Here is a 13,549-nt window from a genome sequence, read left to right as displayed (position 1 = left end):
GGTTGACTTTACAGCCACCATCAATAAGGGTTGATTAGACTGGTGCAAGGTGCCCACTAGAACTAGTGGACATTATATGCCAGGCTAACTTCTCACATGCTCCGCAGCCTGGGCCCACCGACGCCGGCTGACGACAGCGCTTCAGCTACAACGCCGCTGCTTGCACCCTGGACCTGCCAGCATCGTGACGAGCACCGCCTTCATCTCGCTCCGTGAACCTGGTCTCCCTGACGACGCCATCTGACGCCGCCACCGAGCCGCTGCTCGCACCGCGGCCTGAGGGCACCGCACGCAGCACCGCTGCACTTTGCACGGCAGCCTCCACCGCCTGCCGACACCATCGCTCCTGATTCCATCAGAGAGGAGCTCGACCTGCAATGAGAGGGACTTCAAGGGCCTCATCACCCTGCATTCCTCACAGGCACTGTTTGCGGGTCTTGCCGACACCGTAGTTGGCCCGCGAGCAGTCAGAACTGTTGGATTTGTTGTTCACAATGACATGGTAGCCCCGGACGAAGCTACCAACATCGAGGAACTTTGCTTTAAACTTATTTTGGTAACTACAGACTTTTTTCATACAGGACTGTGGATTTTTGTCGTTTTTGGTCTTCTTTTAATTATAAAAAAATATATTAAAAATATTGGATATTTTTCTAATCTGGTGTGGTGTTGTTTGAAGTGCATACACTGTATTACTGTGGGTTCTGTGCATATGCTTTACACACTGCCGCTGAGATAAGCCTGACTGCTCGTGCCAAGCTACCAAGGGGGTGAGCAGAGGTTTTTTTAGGAGTGTAACTCCCTTATCCTGACTAGAGGGAGATTTTTGCCTGGCTTCGGCCGGTGCCCTAGCCGAACAGAAATCCCATTTGTAACAGGCACAGTCTGGGCATGGCCACAGTGCACAGTTTGCATTCACCGTCAGAGAACAGTCTCCGTGCATGAGCTCAGTGCACAGTCTGCATGCCTGGTCACAGAGTCTACGTGCACCGGTGCTAGCACAGTCTGCGTGCACTGTCAGAACACAGTCTCCGTGGATGGACTCGGTGCACAGACCAGGTGAACGCTCAGTCACAGAGCAGAGTCTGCGTGCACCGGCACCAGCACAGTGTCCGTTCATGGGCCCAGTGCACAGAGCACAGTCTGCGTGCACCGTCAGAGCACAGTCTCCGTGCATGAGCTCAGTGCACAGACAGGTGAACGCTCAGTCACGGAGCAGAGTCTGCGTGCACCAGCACAGTGCTCGTGCATGGGCTCAGTGCACAGTGCTCGTGCATGGGCTCAGTGCACAGACCAGGTGAGCGGTCAGTCACAGAGCACAGTCTGCCTGCGCCAGCACAGTGCTCGTGCATGGGCTCAGTGCACAGACCAGGTGAACGGTCAGTCACAGAGTAGAGTCTGCGTGCACTATCAGTGCACAGCTTGTAACTCAGTGCTCAGTCTATTACGTCATCTGATGCACAGGGCTCGGGCACTGCCCATAGGTGTACAGGGGGGGGGGGGGGGGTGCACACGAGACGTCACGCATACTAGTGGGTCAGTGTACAGCCCGGGTGCCACGCTTGGCGCTCTGCGTGCACAGTATCAGTGCACGGCCTGGGTCCCTAGCCCTTTAAGGAGGGGGGGGCGTTGCTGGGGAATGACTCAGCACTGGTCATGTGACTCCCTGAGGCGTATAAAAGAAAACCCGTAGCATGTAACCGGCTCCTCTGGTCTCCTTCTTGTCCAGTCCACAGGTGCAGCAGCAGAAGTGTCGCCGCCCCAGCCCCGCCGGCCTCAGCAGCACCAGCCCCAGCCCCAGCCCCGCCGACCTCAGCAGCACCAGCCCCGCCGGCGTCAGGCACGACAGCCTCAGCACCAGCACCAGCCCCGCCGGCCTCAGCAGCAGACCCGGGACATCCAGGAGCAACAGTGAGTCTGCGGCAGCGCCGGGATCGGGTCGCCTCTGACTGTCTACCTGCTGCACTTCACTGGGGGCCCAGTATTTCTAATCCCCCCCCCCCCTTTCCTCTTGTCTATGCTCGTTCTCCTCCCTCTGGCCCCGGGACGTATGTTCTCCTCTGCTGGTCTCACCACCTCAAGGGTGGGGGCGTGTCCAGCAGGGCCCCAGAGCGCTTCAAGTTCAGCCCCCCCCCCCCTCGAAGTTCACGGGCACGCCTGAGATTTTGAAAGTCTGTATAAAGTGCCTTGAGCGCCTCGCTCCGAGCCGTCTCGGCCCCGCGCTGCCCTGTGAGGATCGAGACAGGCAGCGCCGACCAGTGCCCAGGGCCGGGCCCCTGTCCAGCGCCGACCAGTGCCTAGGGCCGGGCCCCTGTCCAGCGCCGACCGGTGCCCAGGGCGCACACCTGTCCAGCGCCGACCGGTGCCCAGGGCCGGGCCCCTGTCCAGCGCCTCACTTTTATTACAGCGCCCACCATTGCCAGTTCAGTCTCCAGGGCTGGCGCTGCAATACACTTCCCGCCTGCCTTTGGGCATAAGGGGGGGGCCTGGTGTAAGGGGGGGGCCTGGTGTAAGGGGGGGGGGCCTGGTGTAAGGGGGGGGGCCTGGTGTAAGGGGGGGGGCCTGGTGTAAGGGGGGGGCCTGGTGTAAGGGGGGGGCCTGGTGGAGGGTGTAAGGGGGGGGCCTGGTGTAAGGGGGGGGCCTGGTGGAGGGTGTAAGGGGTGGCCTGGTGGAGGGGGGGGCTGGTGGAGGGTGTAAGGGGGCGGGGGCCTGGTGGGGGGTCTTTTACTGAATAATGCCCCCTCCGAGGGGCAGCACAGCCGGTTTTTCTTCCTCCCCGAGACCTTTTCTTGGAAACCACAAGATCGGAGCGAAGGGAAGGGGTGGGGCGATGACGTCACACGGCATAGCAATCTTCTGCTGCCTCTAGGCGCCTTCTGCCCCAAAGCAGCTCAGATTCGAGGGGCGCCTGGAGCCCCCCACACCTCCGCGAGGGGGCGGGGCCTCGTGCCGAACCCCCCCATTGTCGTGGTCTCACCTGGGCTTTAAGTGGAAGCTTTTATATTAAATACAAGCTATAGTTGCAGCTTATGTAGCTTATGCAAATAACAACCATTGGCAAAGCCAATGGACCCCACTGGTTGTAGGTGTGATGTTACTGGTATTGTATCTCTGGATGCCACGACAGAAACAGCATAGTCTCATCAGGGCCACAAGAACCCCCCCGCCCCACAATGCCCAAACCCGCAAATAACACAGACACAAGTGTTAAGTTTGGGAAAAGTTGCTGCAGGTTTATTACATACAACATATGTAATGATGGTGGGTTAACTTACGGGCGATCCAGGGCAGGCCGCATTCTCGCCACCTGCCCGCCTGATGAGCCAAGGAGCACTGGGGCGAACCACCCAACTGCTGCACAATTACCAATAATATATACTGACACGCCCATTGCGGGGCGTGACTAGGCAAACCCCCGGTTGCACAGGCCCACAACCGCCCGAAGGACTACTGGGGCGCCGACACGAGTTCCTGCACCTCCCCTGAGGTTACAGGTTAGGCTCTGGCACCCCTATGTGCCCGCTGAAGTACAGTGTTTGCACCTCTCTTCCGGATCGCCCAGTAACTCTGCCACAGCCCGTGCGGTGGTACCCGCTGCCGCACGGGCCCCCCACCACTGCTACCCTTATTACCTGCAACCCCTGTTCATGAGTGCCTCTTTTAAATCCAGGAGGAAGAGGTCTAAGCCAACAGGTGTGCAATAAACACCATCCACCTCAAAATAACCTTTGACTTTATCCTGAATCATGTCATGTTTGATGAAACCTAGACCTCTACGTTGAGTGAACCTTTTCATGGCACCATTGACCCGCCTCCTAGACTTCTCAATTGCCTCGCTAGAATTAGTGCCCCGCCAGGATCTCCTAGGCACTATTTCAGACCACTATCTCGCATGAGCCCACAGATGACCCCCAAGTCAGTCTTCATCTTTTGCAGCAAAGTAGATCTCCCCAGATTCGTACGGTCATTGCCACCCAGGTGAATTATCAAGTGCTGAGGAGGAGGTCCTGCTAAAGCGAGGGCTTCCCGCAGCCGGTACAGCAAGCTATTCCAGCGCATGCCAGGGAAACCCAACCAAACACAGTCCATGCTCTTAAAGCCACAAGTCCAATGCCTGATCGCTGCCCACCGGCCCAAACTGTCGACCATGGAGTGCCCCACGACCCACACTCTTGAACCTGCCAAAGAAAGAAGCAATATATTCACGAATGTTTATTGAGTCCAATTACACGACAAAGCGGCAAAACTGCCACATCACAACACAGCAAACAAAATACACAAAAGTACATGAATGGGGAAAACGTTCAGGGTCTAATGTAACGTTTATAGCAAGACGACTCCCAATGCCCTACCAGTTGCCCCTTGTCTGGCTGCAAGCCCGCTCTGAAAGCAGAGGTAGCCGCCCCTATGCGGAAGGAATGACTAGAAAACTTCTTTCCCTGTTTCAACAAACCAGCCCGGTCCAGGCAGGCAAGCATTATTTTATCCATCTATTTGGTCAGTGGGCTAAGATCAGAGTGGACAAAAAGGTAACCCAATCCCGCAGGCCGTAGTGCCAGAAAAGCTTGTAAGGCTGACACAGAGCAGTAACGGGGATCCCCGAGGGGGGCCAATCTAATGACTGACCCTTTGTCAGTCTTGGACCGTCTGAGCGTGATAGACAGACCCTCCTTAAAACAAATGTCCGCCACCCCAAGAGCGTCCCCAGACCGATCTGCCTTGGAGCATGCGACTAACTCACTGCTCCTAAACGCCCCAAAGAATGCCAGAATGAAGGCCGCCGAGAAGAGGGCGGCCTCATACTGCGAATGTACCACCGGCTGCAAGACCGCTAACATGGCCTGCAGCGAGGGGGACCTGTCATCAGGATCTTAGGTTCTTCCCGAGCCCAACTTTTCAAAGCGGCCCTGATTACAAAAGATTTGGCTGGATCACCCCACTGGTCAACCTTGACTCGTGACTAATGGCCGCCAGGTGGCCGCAGACCCAGGAGTGTGATTTCTTCTGTTTCTTGGCCCACACTACGAAGGCCTGAACTCTGTCGGGCCTGCAAACCTAAGTCAGAAATATCTTTGTGGAATGTGGACCGATGACTAACATAGCGCTTCCTTGTTCCTGGGGATAAGGATTTCTCCCCTAACTCTCTCAGTTCCTGCTCCACTCCAAGATGCGCCAAAGTCCTGGTGCAAAGGGGGTAATCTCCTCTCTCGCCTGTGGGCAGGCCGCCTGGAAACGGTCCCACTGAAAACGAGAGAGCGTCAGCCGCGACATTTGTGACCCCCGCAACGTGCCTAGCTCTAAATTCCACATTGCAGCGCAGGCTCCTGCCGTCCAGTTCTCGGAGTAAGCACAGAACTAAAGGGCAACTAGCAGTTTGACCATTGATTTGCCTGCACCACCGCCATATTGTCCGACCAAAACAAGACCTTCCTGTTGGACAATGGGCCTGGCCTTAGATGCAATGACACCACAATAGGAAAAAGTTCAAGGACAGTTATGTTAGAAGTGATCCCTCGCTTGCGCCAGGCGTTAGGCCATTCCTGCACGCACCACAGCTCTCCTAGAATAACCCCGAAGCCCTCCCGCCCAGAGGCGTCAGTGAACATACTGAGTTCGGGGCTCTCCACCCACGGGGACCTCCAAATGACAGTCCCATTAAAGTCTGTGAGGAATTCAGCCCACATCAGCAAATCTTTCTTAAGGCCCGAAGACAATTTGACAAAATGATGGCGTTTGTGGACCTTGGCAGTAGCCCTGGCTAGACGTCTTGCAAACACCCTCCCCACCAGGATGACTCAGGCCGCGAAATTAAGTTTGCCTAGGAGACTCTGAATGACCCCTAGCGGTGCCTTGTCTCTACCCAGTAAGTCTTGAATGTCCTGCTTCAGTCCCAGAACCTTCTCGGCCGGGAGTCGAGACGCACCCATGAGTGTGTCAAGCTCTATGCCCAGGAAAGTCAAGACTTGAGCCGGACCTTCAGTCTTGCCCGGCGCCAATGACACCCCGAAGTGACTAGCCAAGTCGAAACAATCCAAGCCCTCCTGACATTCCTGCGTGCCCTCCCTCCCAATGAAAAGGAAGTCATCAAGGGAATGTGACACAGCCGTGACGCCATACTTCGCGGAGAGGGCCCATTGCATGAAAGTGCTGAATGCCTCAAAGAAAGCGCAAGAGACGGCGCAACCCATTGGCATACATTTGTCAAAATAGTACCCCTCTTTCCACTTGAAGCCCAACAGGTGCTGGCTGTCCGGGTGCACAGGCAATAATCGGAAGGCTGCCTCAATGTCCGCCTTAGCAAGCCAGGCCCCCTCCCTCCTCACTAGGTCAATAGCCATATCCAGGGTACAGTATGAGATGGAACAGGCCCCCTCTGGTAACCAAGAGTTGACGGAGTTGCCCTCTGGGAAGGAGAGGTTGTGGATTAACCTATAAGCCCCCAGTTCTTTCTTGGGGACCACACCCAAGGGAGACACCACAAAATCAGGAAAGGGGGGGGGGACATGAACGGGCCCGCCACCCTCCCCAAGGCCACTTCCTTACAGATTTTCTTGTCTACAACCTCAGGGAGCTCCCTGACAGATATCTGATTCTCCGCCTCCCTACTGACCCTGGCACTCAGACTGCGCATGCACTTTACACTGGGACACAGAGTTAAAGTGCGCAGAAGCCAAAAACTAGTATCAGGTCACAATTAAAAGCAAGAAGTTTAGGGGTGAACCTGCCAAAAGGGCCAAGTCCAACAGGGTCCAACAAAGGGGGACAATCTGTGTCAAAGGTCAGGGAATCAGCCAGACTGGAGAGAGGGTGGGACATCAGGCATCAGCCAGACTGGAGGGGGGGACAATCTGGGTCAAGGGGCAGGGAGGGGTGTCAGCCAGTCTGGAGGGACCAGTTCAGCTTCAGAGGGACCATAAAACGAAATAAGTGAACAAACGTGTACAATTTAAAATTAGCCGCCCCACTGGGTTCTTATTCTTGCCCCTCAGGGCACCTCTTGCTAGCTGCCTCTGGGGTTCTTGCCCTTGCTTGCTGCCCCTTGGCTTACTCTCCCATGGTTTATTTCACCTCTAATGCCACCTCTTGCCCTCTTCCAGGTCGCGCGGAGGCGGCCTGCATGCTGCTGGCAGACCAGGGGCAGGACTGGAAGGAGGACGTTGTGACCTTTGACCACTGGACCCAAGGAGACCTCAAAAAGAAATGCGTAAGTCTGACTGAACCCGGGGTGCGGTGGTGCAAGCTGGGCTGGCAGTCGGTATCTTGGAGGCGAGGGTGACTGGAAGGCGCCTGGAGGTGACCCCAAGGCGCTGGGACGCGCTTCCTGGCGCTGAGCCGGTCCTTCCATGCTGTAATTTGTGGGTTTCAGGTCTGCCAGTGGATCAGGGTGTAAGGAGAGACTGGGTGCCTGAGGCCCAGCGCCTGGACGTGGGTCAGAAGGTGCTAGTGTGCCCCTCCTCCTGAGCCTGGTGTGTGGGGTTCAGGTCGGCCACACTGCTGCTTAGGGACTAAGGGGCAGATTTACAAGCCCCTCGCGCCTCCTTTACGCTGCCGTTGTGTCGCTTTTGTGACGCGGTGGCGCAAAGCCAGCGCCATGGTGCGGGGTATTTACAACATGACGCATCTAGAGAGATGCGTCACGTTGTAAAGCCCTGCGCCACATGTAGGCGTTCTGGCATAGGAACTCCTCCTAAAAGTGGCTGAGTGAAATCTACAAGATTTCACTCATCCACTTTTCAGGCCATGCTGCGTCAAAACCCTGCGTCTACTTGAAGCAGGCATAAGGATTGACGCAGCGTGTTGGGCATAGGGGCACCCTGAGCCTTGCTGGAGCTGCATCACAGCTCCAGCAATGCGCCGCCCTTACGGCAGCAGATGCATCACGCATCTGTCCATTTTTGCCCCATGGTGCGCCGCATTGTAAACCATGAATAAGCATTGGCAAGTTCAACACATTTTGTACTTGGAAACTTCACCCAGAAACGTGGCTAGTTGAATATGGTCAATTTAGGTGGCCTGCTCCAGTAGGGAGCCAGTCACTGGCAATCCTTTTATGTAGGCGCTACGGGGTTAGTGGCAGGGAGTCCCACACTTAAGGATCCCAGGCAGAATCTGGTGAGACGCTGGTGTCCCTGGAAGTCTCGGAGCAGGACAGTATGAGAGAAGGTGGGGGGGGGGTCAGTTGTCATTGTGGAGGGGGTGGTGAGCTGCCGCTCTGGTGGTGGAGGGAGTAGCCCCTCTGCTACGGAGGGACAGTCTCCAGTGGTGGAGGAGCAGTCCTGGGGGGGTAGAATGAGCAGGCCAGGTAATGTTGGTTTCGGGTGGAAATGGAGGGCAGATATTCTGTCCTGGACTTCTAGGTGCTTGTTCATTTCACCCCCTGTCCTTGCCCCTCGCAGGTGTTTGGGCAGCTGCCGGGCTTTAAAGATGGAGACTTTGAGCTGTACCAGTCCAACGCCATCCTGCGCTACCTGGCCCGGAACCACGGTGAGTGGGGTCTGGCAGAGGGGACACCTAACCTGGTGGGGTGGGGGGCGTTAGCACAGGAAGTGTCTTTGAAAGGCTGTTCCTTGCTAAGGATCACTGCATGCAACAGTTGATGTTGTTGCACCAAGGATATTGTGCTGCATAACTAAATACTTATAAGGTCCCAAAGACGCGACCTACTGGCTATGCCAATGCATGTTTTACATTTTTAGCCAATTACCACTTAATGTTGTGATGTCTGGAAACCTGGTCTCTGGAGCCGAAGCCTAAAATGGGCACCTGTCAGAAGAGCACGCGCTCCCTCCTGCCTTTCTCTTAGTCTTTAACATTTCTAGAAAGATTAAAATATTCATGACTTGTGGAACTTTACAGCCCAACCTCTCCCAGGACCCCAGACTGTGTTCAAAGCTCGGAGGCTGCTGTCCGGGAGCAGTGACCTCCAAAGTTAGCATGGGGGGGGGGGGGCGGGGGTCCAGGGGATCAGAGAGGGAAGAAGGGAGAGCAACAGAGGCCAGAGGGCTGTGGCAGAGGACAAATGGAAGAGGGACAAAGGATGAGCAGAGAAAGGGGGTTGAAGGGGGAGAGGAATGCAAGAGTGAGAGGAGAAGAGAAGAGGGAGGGATGATGGAGGGAACACGGGGTGCTACAGCGGAGGACAGGGCGTGCAGAGACAGCAGGGGAAGGGAGTGTGCGCAAAGGAGAACAAGCATTGGCATAGCCAATAGGGCTCGCCTTAGTGACCTTATAAGTGTTTAACCATGCAACAGTTAATGTTGCACCAAGGATATTGTGCTGCATAACCAAATAGTTATACAGTCCCAAAAGCGAGACCTATTGGCCTAAAAGGATTCTGTTAGAGCTACAAGCCTGGTTCTGGTGTCTTGAAGGGGCAGCCAATAAGCGCCTCGCTTCATACCGCCTTTGTCCAATTGTAACTGAATCCTTCAGCTCCACTAGCAAAACGGCAGGAAAATGCCCTGTTTGAATCGAGCGGGAGGGCGTGGGTGGAGCGGCTTGTCTCCATCCTCAGGACTCCTGTCTGGTGGAGAGTTTGCAAAGGGCCTGTGAACGTGCATGTAAGGTCCATGTCGGAGTGTGAAAGAGCCTGTATGTACATAATTATGGCGATTCCTGAGGAACTACGGGCTATCGCTATCTGGACAGAGCCGCATGAGGAATTCATTTTAAAGCTTATGGGATATCCATTGGCCATTTCCAGGCGGCATTTTACAGACCTGATCTTCAAACTACAAGGCATCCCGCTGTAAATAATAGTCTTCATTAATGTTTGCCCACATTGATACAGACGGACGTCCATCTACGTAACTTTTTGCCCAGATATATAATCGCAGTGCCCTATAATCAACTTTTAATAAAATCATCGCAATTTTCAATCGGCACTTTCGCTTTACAGCCGGCGTTAGTCCTCTAAACCCCATCAGGATGTAACATTTGAGACCTTGAAGAGCCTTCCGCACTAATCTTTGTATCCATTTTCTGGAAACCTGTTATTGCTTTTTCTGTTGAGCAAGTTGCTATATACTGCCTTTCAGTGCAATAGACTGTCTCCTGATGAAGGCAGTAATGCCGAAACGTGCGTAGCTTAAATCTACCGCATTGCCTCCAACTCTACATCTACTGTATAGTTATTGTCCATTTTGGAAATGTGTTGCTAATATGAATCATTTTATCTAAATTCTAGTTTTGTAAATTGATTTTGTTAATGTCACTATATATGAACTAAATTCAAAAGATTTGTAAAATAAACAAATCTATATTTCTATAGTAATATCTGTATTGATCAGTTCATAGATCACAATAAGTGGTTATGTTTGTGCATTACACCTAGAATATATTGTCATATGTTCATTTAACTTGGTATAGTCCTTTTCCTAATGTGTTTCTTTTTCCCTGCGTATAGCTAGTTCATTAGCACCTTTGATGCGCGCTAACATCCCTCCCCAGTGCTGCGCTGCCCATTGGAACTAGTGCTGAATGGACGTTCAATGGTCGTGCGCAGCACTGGGGAGGTAGTGCTGCCGTCGGCCAATGCCCTGACGCAGCACTTAAGAGGTTAGGTATGTAGGGGCCCCCTTCTTTCCAAAGTCTAACCCGCTCACTCCCTGTTCCTCCAGATCTCTACGGAAAGGACAACCATGAAGCAGCCAACATGGACATGGTCGCCGATGGCGTAGAAGACCTGCGCATGAAGTACCTCAAGATGATCTACCAGAACTACGTGAGTCGCTACCACCTCTCCCGCCTGCTGTCTCCCTCCTTGGAGGGGGCACGTCTGTGCACTTTGCTCCTGGGACTTGGCACGGACTCTTATAAAATGGCGCCTGGTTGTTAAGGTCCCTCAAGCCAACCCTGGTCCTTGATAGTCTGTGCTTCAGCTCCAAAAATGCATCTTGTGCCTTTTTACACCCTTTTGGTGACCTGGTTATTCCAGGACGCACCCCCGCACCTCCCTCAACACCCCCTGCATGGTGCATGTGAATCCCCTTCGACCCACTCTGGCTGCAGTATTGTCCTCTCTGCATTTGTCCTGCTGCAGGACAACCTTCGCTCTAAAGCCTCTTGATTGTTTTCACACCTGATGCTGGCCCCTCCATGGATTTCCTCTTTACCACCCGAGCCTTGCCCAGTATCGAAGCGGTGGGGGTGTGGGGCATGGCAAGCGCTGCTCTTCCTTCCAGCCATTTCGTTCTGTTAATGCATTTATCTATTCATAATTTTTTTACAGGTGCAGTTTACACCATACCTTGTTAGTTTATGTGAATGCTTGTCTCTACATGCATTGGTCCAGTAAGCCAGGAGTGTTGCCAATTCTTGGCTTATGTGGTGGTCCAGAGGAGCTGAATCTCCTCTAGAGATTCTTGACTTGGGTTTCTTTCTCAAAGTGAACACTATCAGAGCCAAGAGCCACGTTTACAAAATGTAAAGTACACACTAAAAAATAAAGCACAGCTTCTCAGCAATCAAACCACTATTACCCTCTGCCATGAACCCCTCCATTGAACCCGCCCCCACTCGTTTAGCGTGGCCTTCATTTATTGCTTTTTCACTTGTATAACTTTTCTGAATTGGAGTAGTATTAATGACTGTTTCAGCGAACCCAAAAATAGGTCCCAAACCATCTTCTGAGGATAGACTAAGTCACTTTAACCACATGCAACCGCCAATCAGGCGTCGAGTACTGCCTCCATCAGGTCCTGGCCTCTTTCAAGCAAAGAATCGTTCTGTTTCTAGGAGTGTCCGCTCCAGGAAAGGCCACGGTTTATCTTTTAAGCGGACCTAGTCCCAAACTGTAGTTAAAAGCCTGTGTAGCAGTAAGGGTGGCAGGCATGTGGACAGTACAAACCACGGTAACATTGGTGTGACTGGTAAACGGAATCCCTGTTACCACTGGCTCCTGGCCATCCAACGCGCCAATGCTTGTTGTTTAGATGTATTAACTTGAATGTAGGGTAGCATTACCATGGAAGAACTGACTGGAATTGTCTGGTCACAATTCATCTTGAGAAAGAAACAATTGATGGACGAAATGCTGGGCAAAGCAAACACCCACCCCCAGTCACAAGGATCTGGGTTGATCTATCATTCTTTTGCTCCCCAGATTCTGTTTGGTGGGTTCCACTCTGGGCCCCTTGCCCACCTCCTCTTGTATGTCTGATCAGATTGGGTGGTTGTGTTCTGGGATCTTGTTTCATTGACATCACTTAGCCTCAATCGGAAGGAATATTGATTTGTAGATGTCGCATGCCATTCAACCCCAGTCTTGAAATGACCAGGGATCTTGATTACTAAGTCAGTTTTTTCCCCCTCCCCCAGGAGGATGGAAAGGCTCCATACATTGAAAACCTGCCTAAAGATCTTCAACCCTTCGAGTGTCTCCTGTCCAAGAATCACGGCGGGAAAGGGTTCATTGTTGGAAACAAGGTAAGTGGCTCGTCTCTTGTGGTGGTTGACCTCCATCTTCTCCAGGGTCTTGCCTCTAACTCTGCCTTCTCTCTCCCTTAGATCTCGTACGCAGACTATGTTCTCCTGGACATCCTGCTCGCACACTTGGTGCTCGCTCCAGACTGCCTGAAGGACTTCCCTCTCCTCCACGCATACGTTGAGCGCCTCTCTGCACGACCTAACCTCAAGGCCTTCCTGGAGTCGGATGCCCGCAAGGCTCGCCCTATCAACGGGAATGGGAAACGGTGATCCCCAGTCAGAGATGATCACTGGTGGATGCTGGCCACCTGCACCCAACTCGAAGTAGCCTTTACTCCCAAGTGTTAGGTGGTAAAGCACCCTGTAGCTGCCTGCACCTAGGCTGAGGACTCCTTCACCAGCACTTGTCTAACCCCAATCAGGTTTCAGGTCTCAAAAGACTTGCATGGAGCTCTCCAGGGGTGAGCGTTTGTGTAGCTCTTTGGGAAGCGAAGTAGTTCAGCTCTTAATAACTTTTGTAAACCAGGACAACTAATGGGCAGTCTGTGAACACATGATCTCTTAAATGTCCGTCTCTGAAGGACCAAATAATGTGAATCTTTGAATGTTTTTTTGTACCACTGGAGGTAAATAAGTGCTCTGAATTGTGAATGTTTCTTGCTTCTTGGAGGGGTGGGAGATGGAAGAACAGTGAAAGGAAACTACCGCTCGCCTTCTTTTTGCAAGATTTTAGATACTTCTCTTCCCCAGCAAGAAGCGTCCTGGCCTTTTACCCAACACAAAGTCCCCCTCCCACCCTACAGTGTTGCTTAGGAGCTGTATGTTTGTAGCATGTATGGCTTTATATACACATGCTAGCCATACACCTGCAAATCTAGTGTTGTGCTCGGATGTGTGCACGTTTTTCATCTAGGAAGTAGACCAGGAACTACCCCACCCCTCATCCTTGAAGACCTCTTCACAGCCTTCAACAGTTTCTCATCGCACTCTTGCAGCCAGACTTCATAACGCGGGATACAAGGAGCTGCCCTTGACTGGATCCGATCCTTTCTCTCTGGCAAGCCAGAGAATCAGACTACCTTCCTCTCCAAACCCACCAATATCCACTACAGAGTACCCCCAA

The 13,549-nt window shown here is 53.1% G+C and overlaps 1 protein-coding gene across 1 annotated transcript; it reads left to right on the top strand.

Moving 5' to 3' along the window:
- Nucleotides 1-1,711: 1,711 nt before the first annotated feature.
- LOC147736664 (glutathione S-transferase P 1-like) lies at nt 1,712-13,149 on the top strand. The gene is made up of 6 exons (XM_086953423.1): nt 1,712-1,911; nt 7,098-7,204; nt 8,397-8,484; nt 10,620-10,723; nt 12,319-12,426; nt 12,508-13,149. Exons 2-6 carry the CDS (start codon nt 7,118-7,120, stop codon nt 12,694-12,696), a joined length of 576 nt encoding a protein of 191 aa, XP_086809549.1. The 5' UTR covers nt 1,712-1,911; nt 7,098-7,117; the 3' UTR covers nt 12,697-13,149.
- Nucleotides 13,150-13,549: the final 400 nt, after the last annotated feature.

Source organism: Lissotriton vulgaris, chromosome 1_2 (genome assembly GCF_964263255.1).
Source record: "Lissotriton vulgaris chromosome 1_2, aLisVul1.2, whole genome shotgun sequence".
NCBI classification, from domain to species: Eukaryota; Metazoa; Chordata; class Amphibia; order Caudata; family Salamandridae; genus Lissotriton; species Lissotriton vulgaris.
Note: the sequence above shows the minus strand (reverse complement) of the source record. Positions and strands in the feature narration are given on the sequence as shown.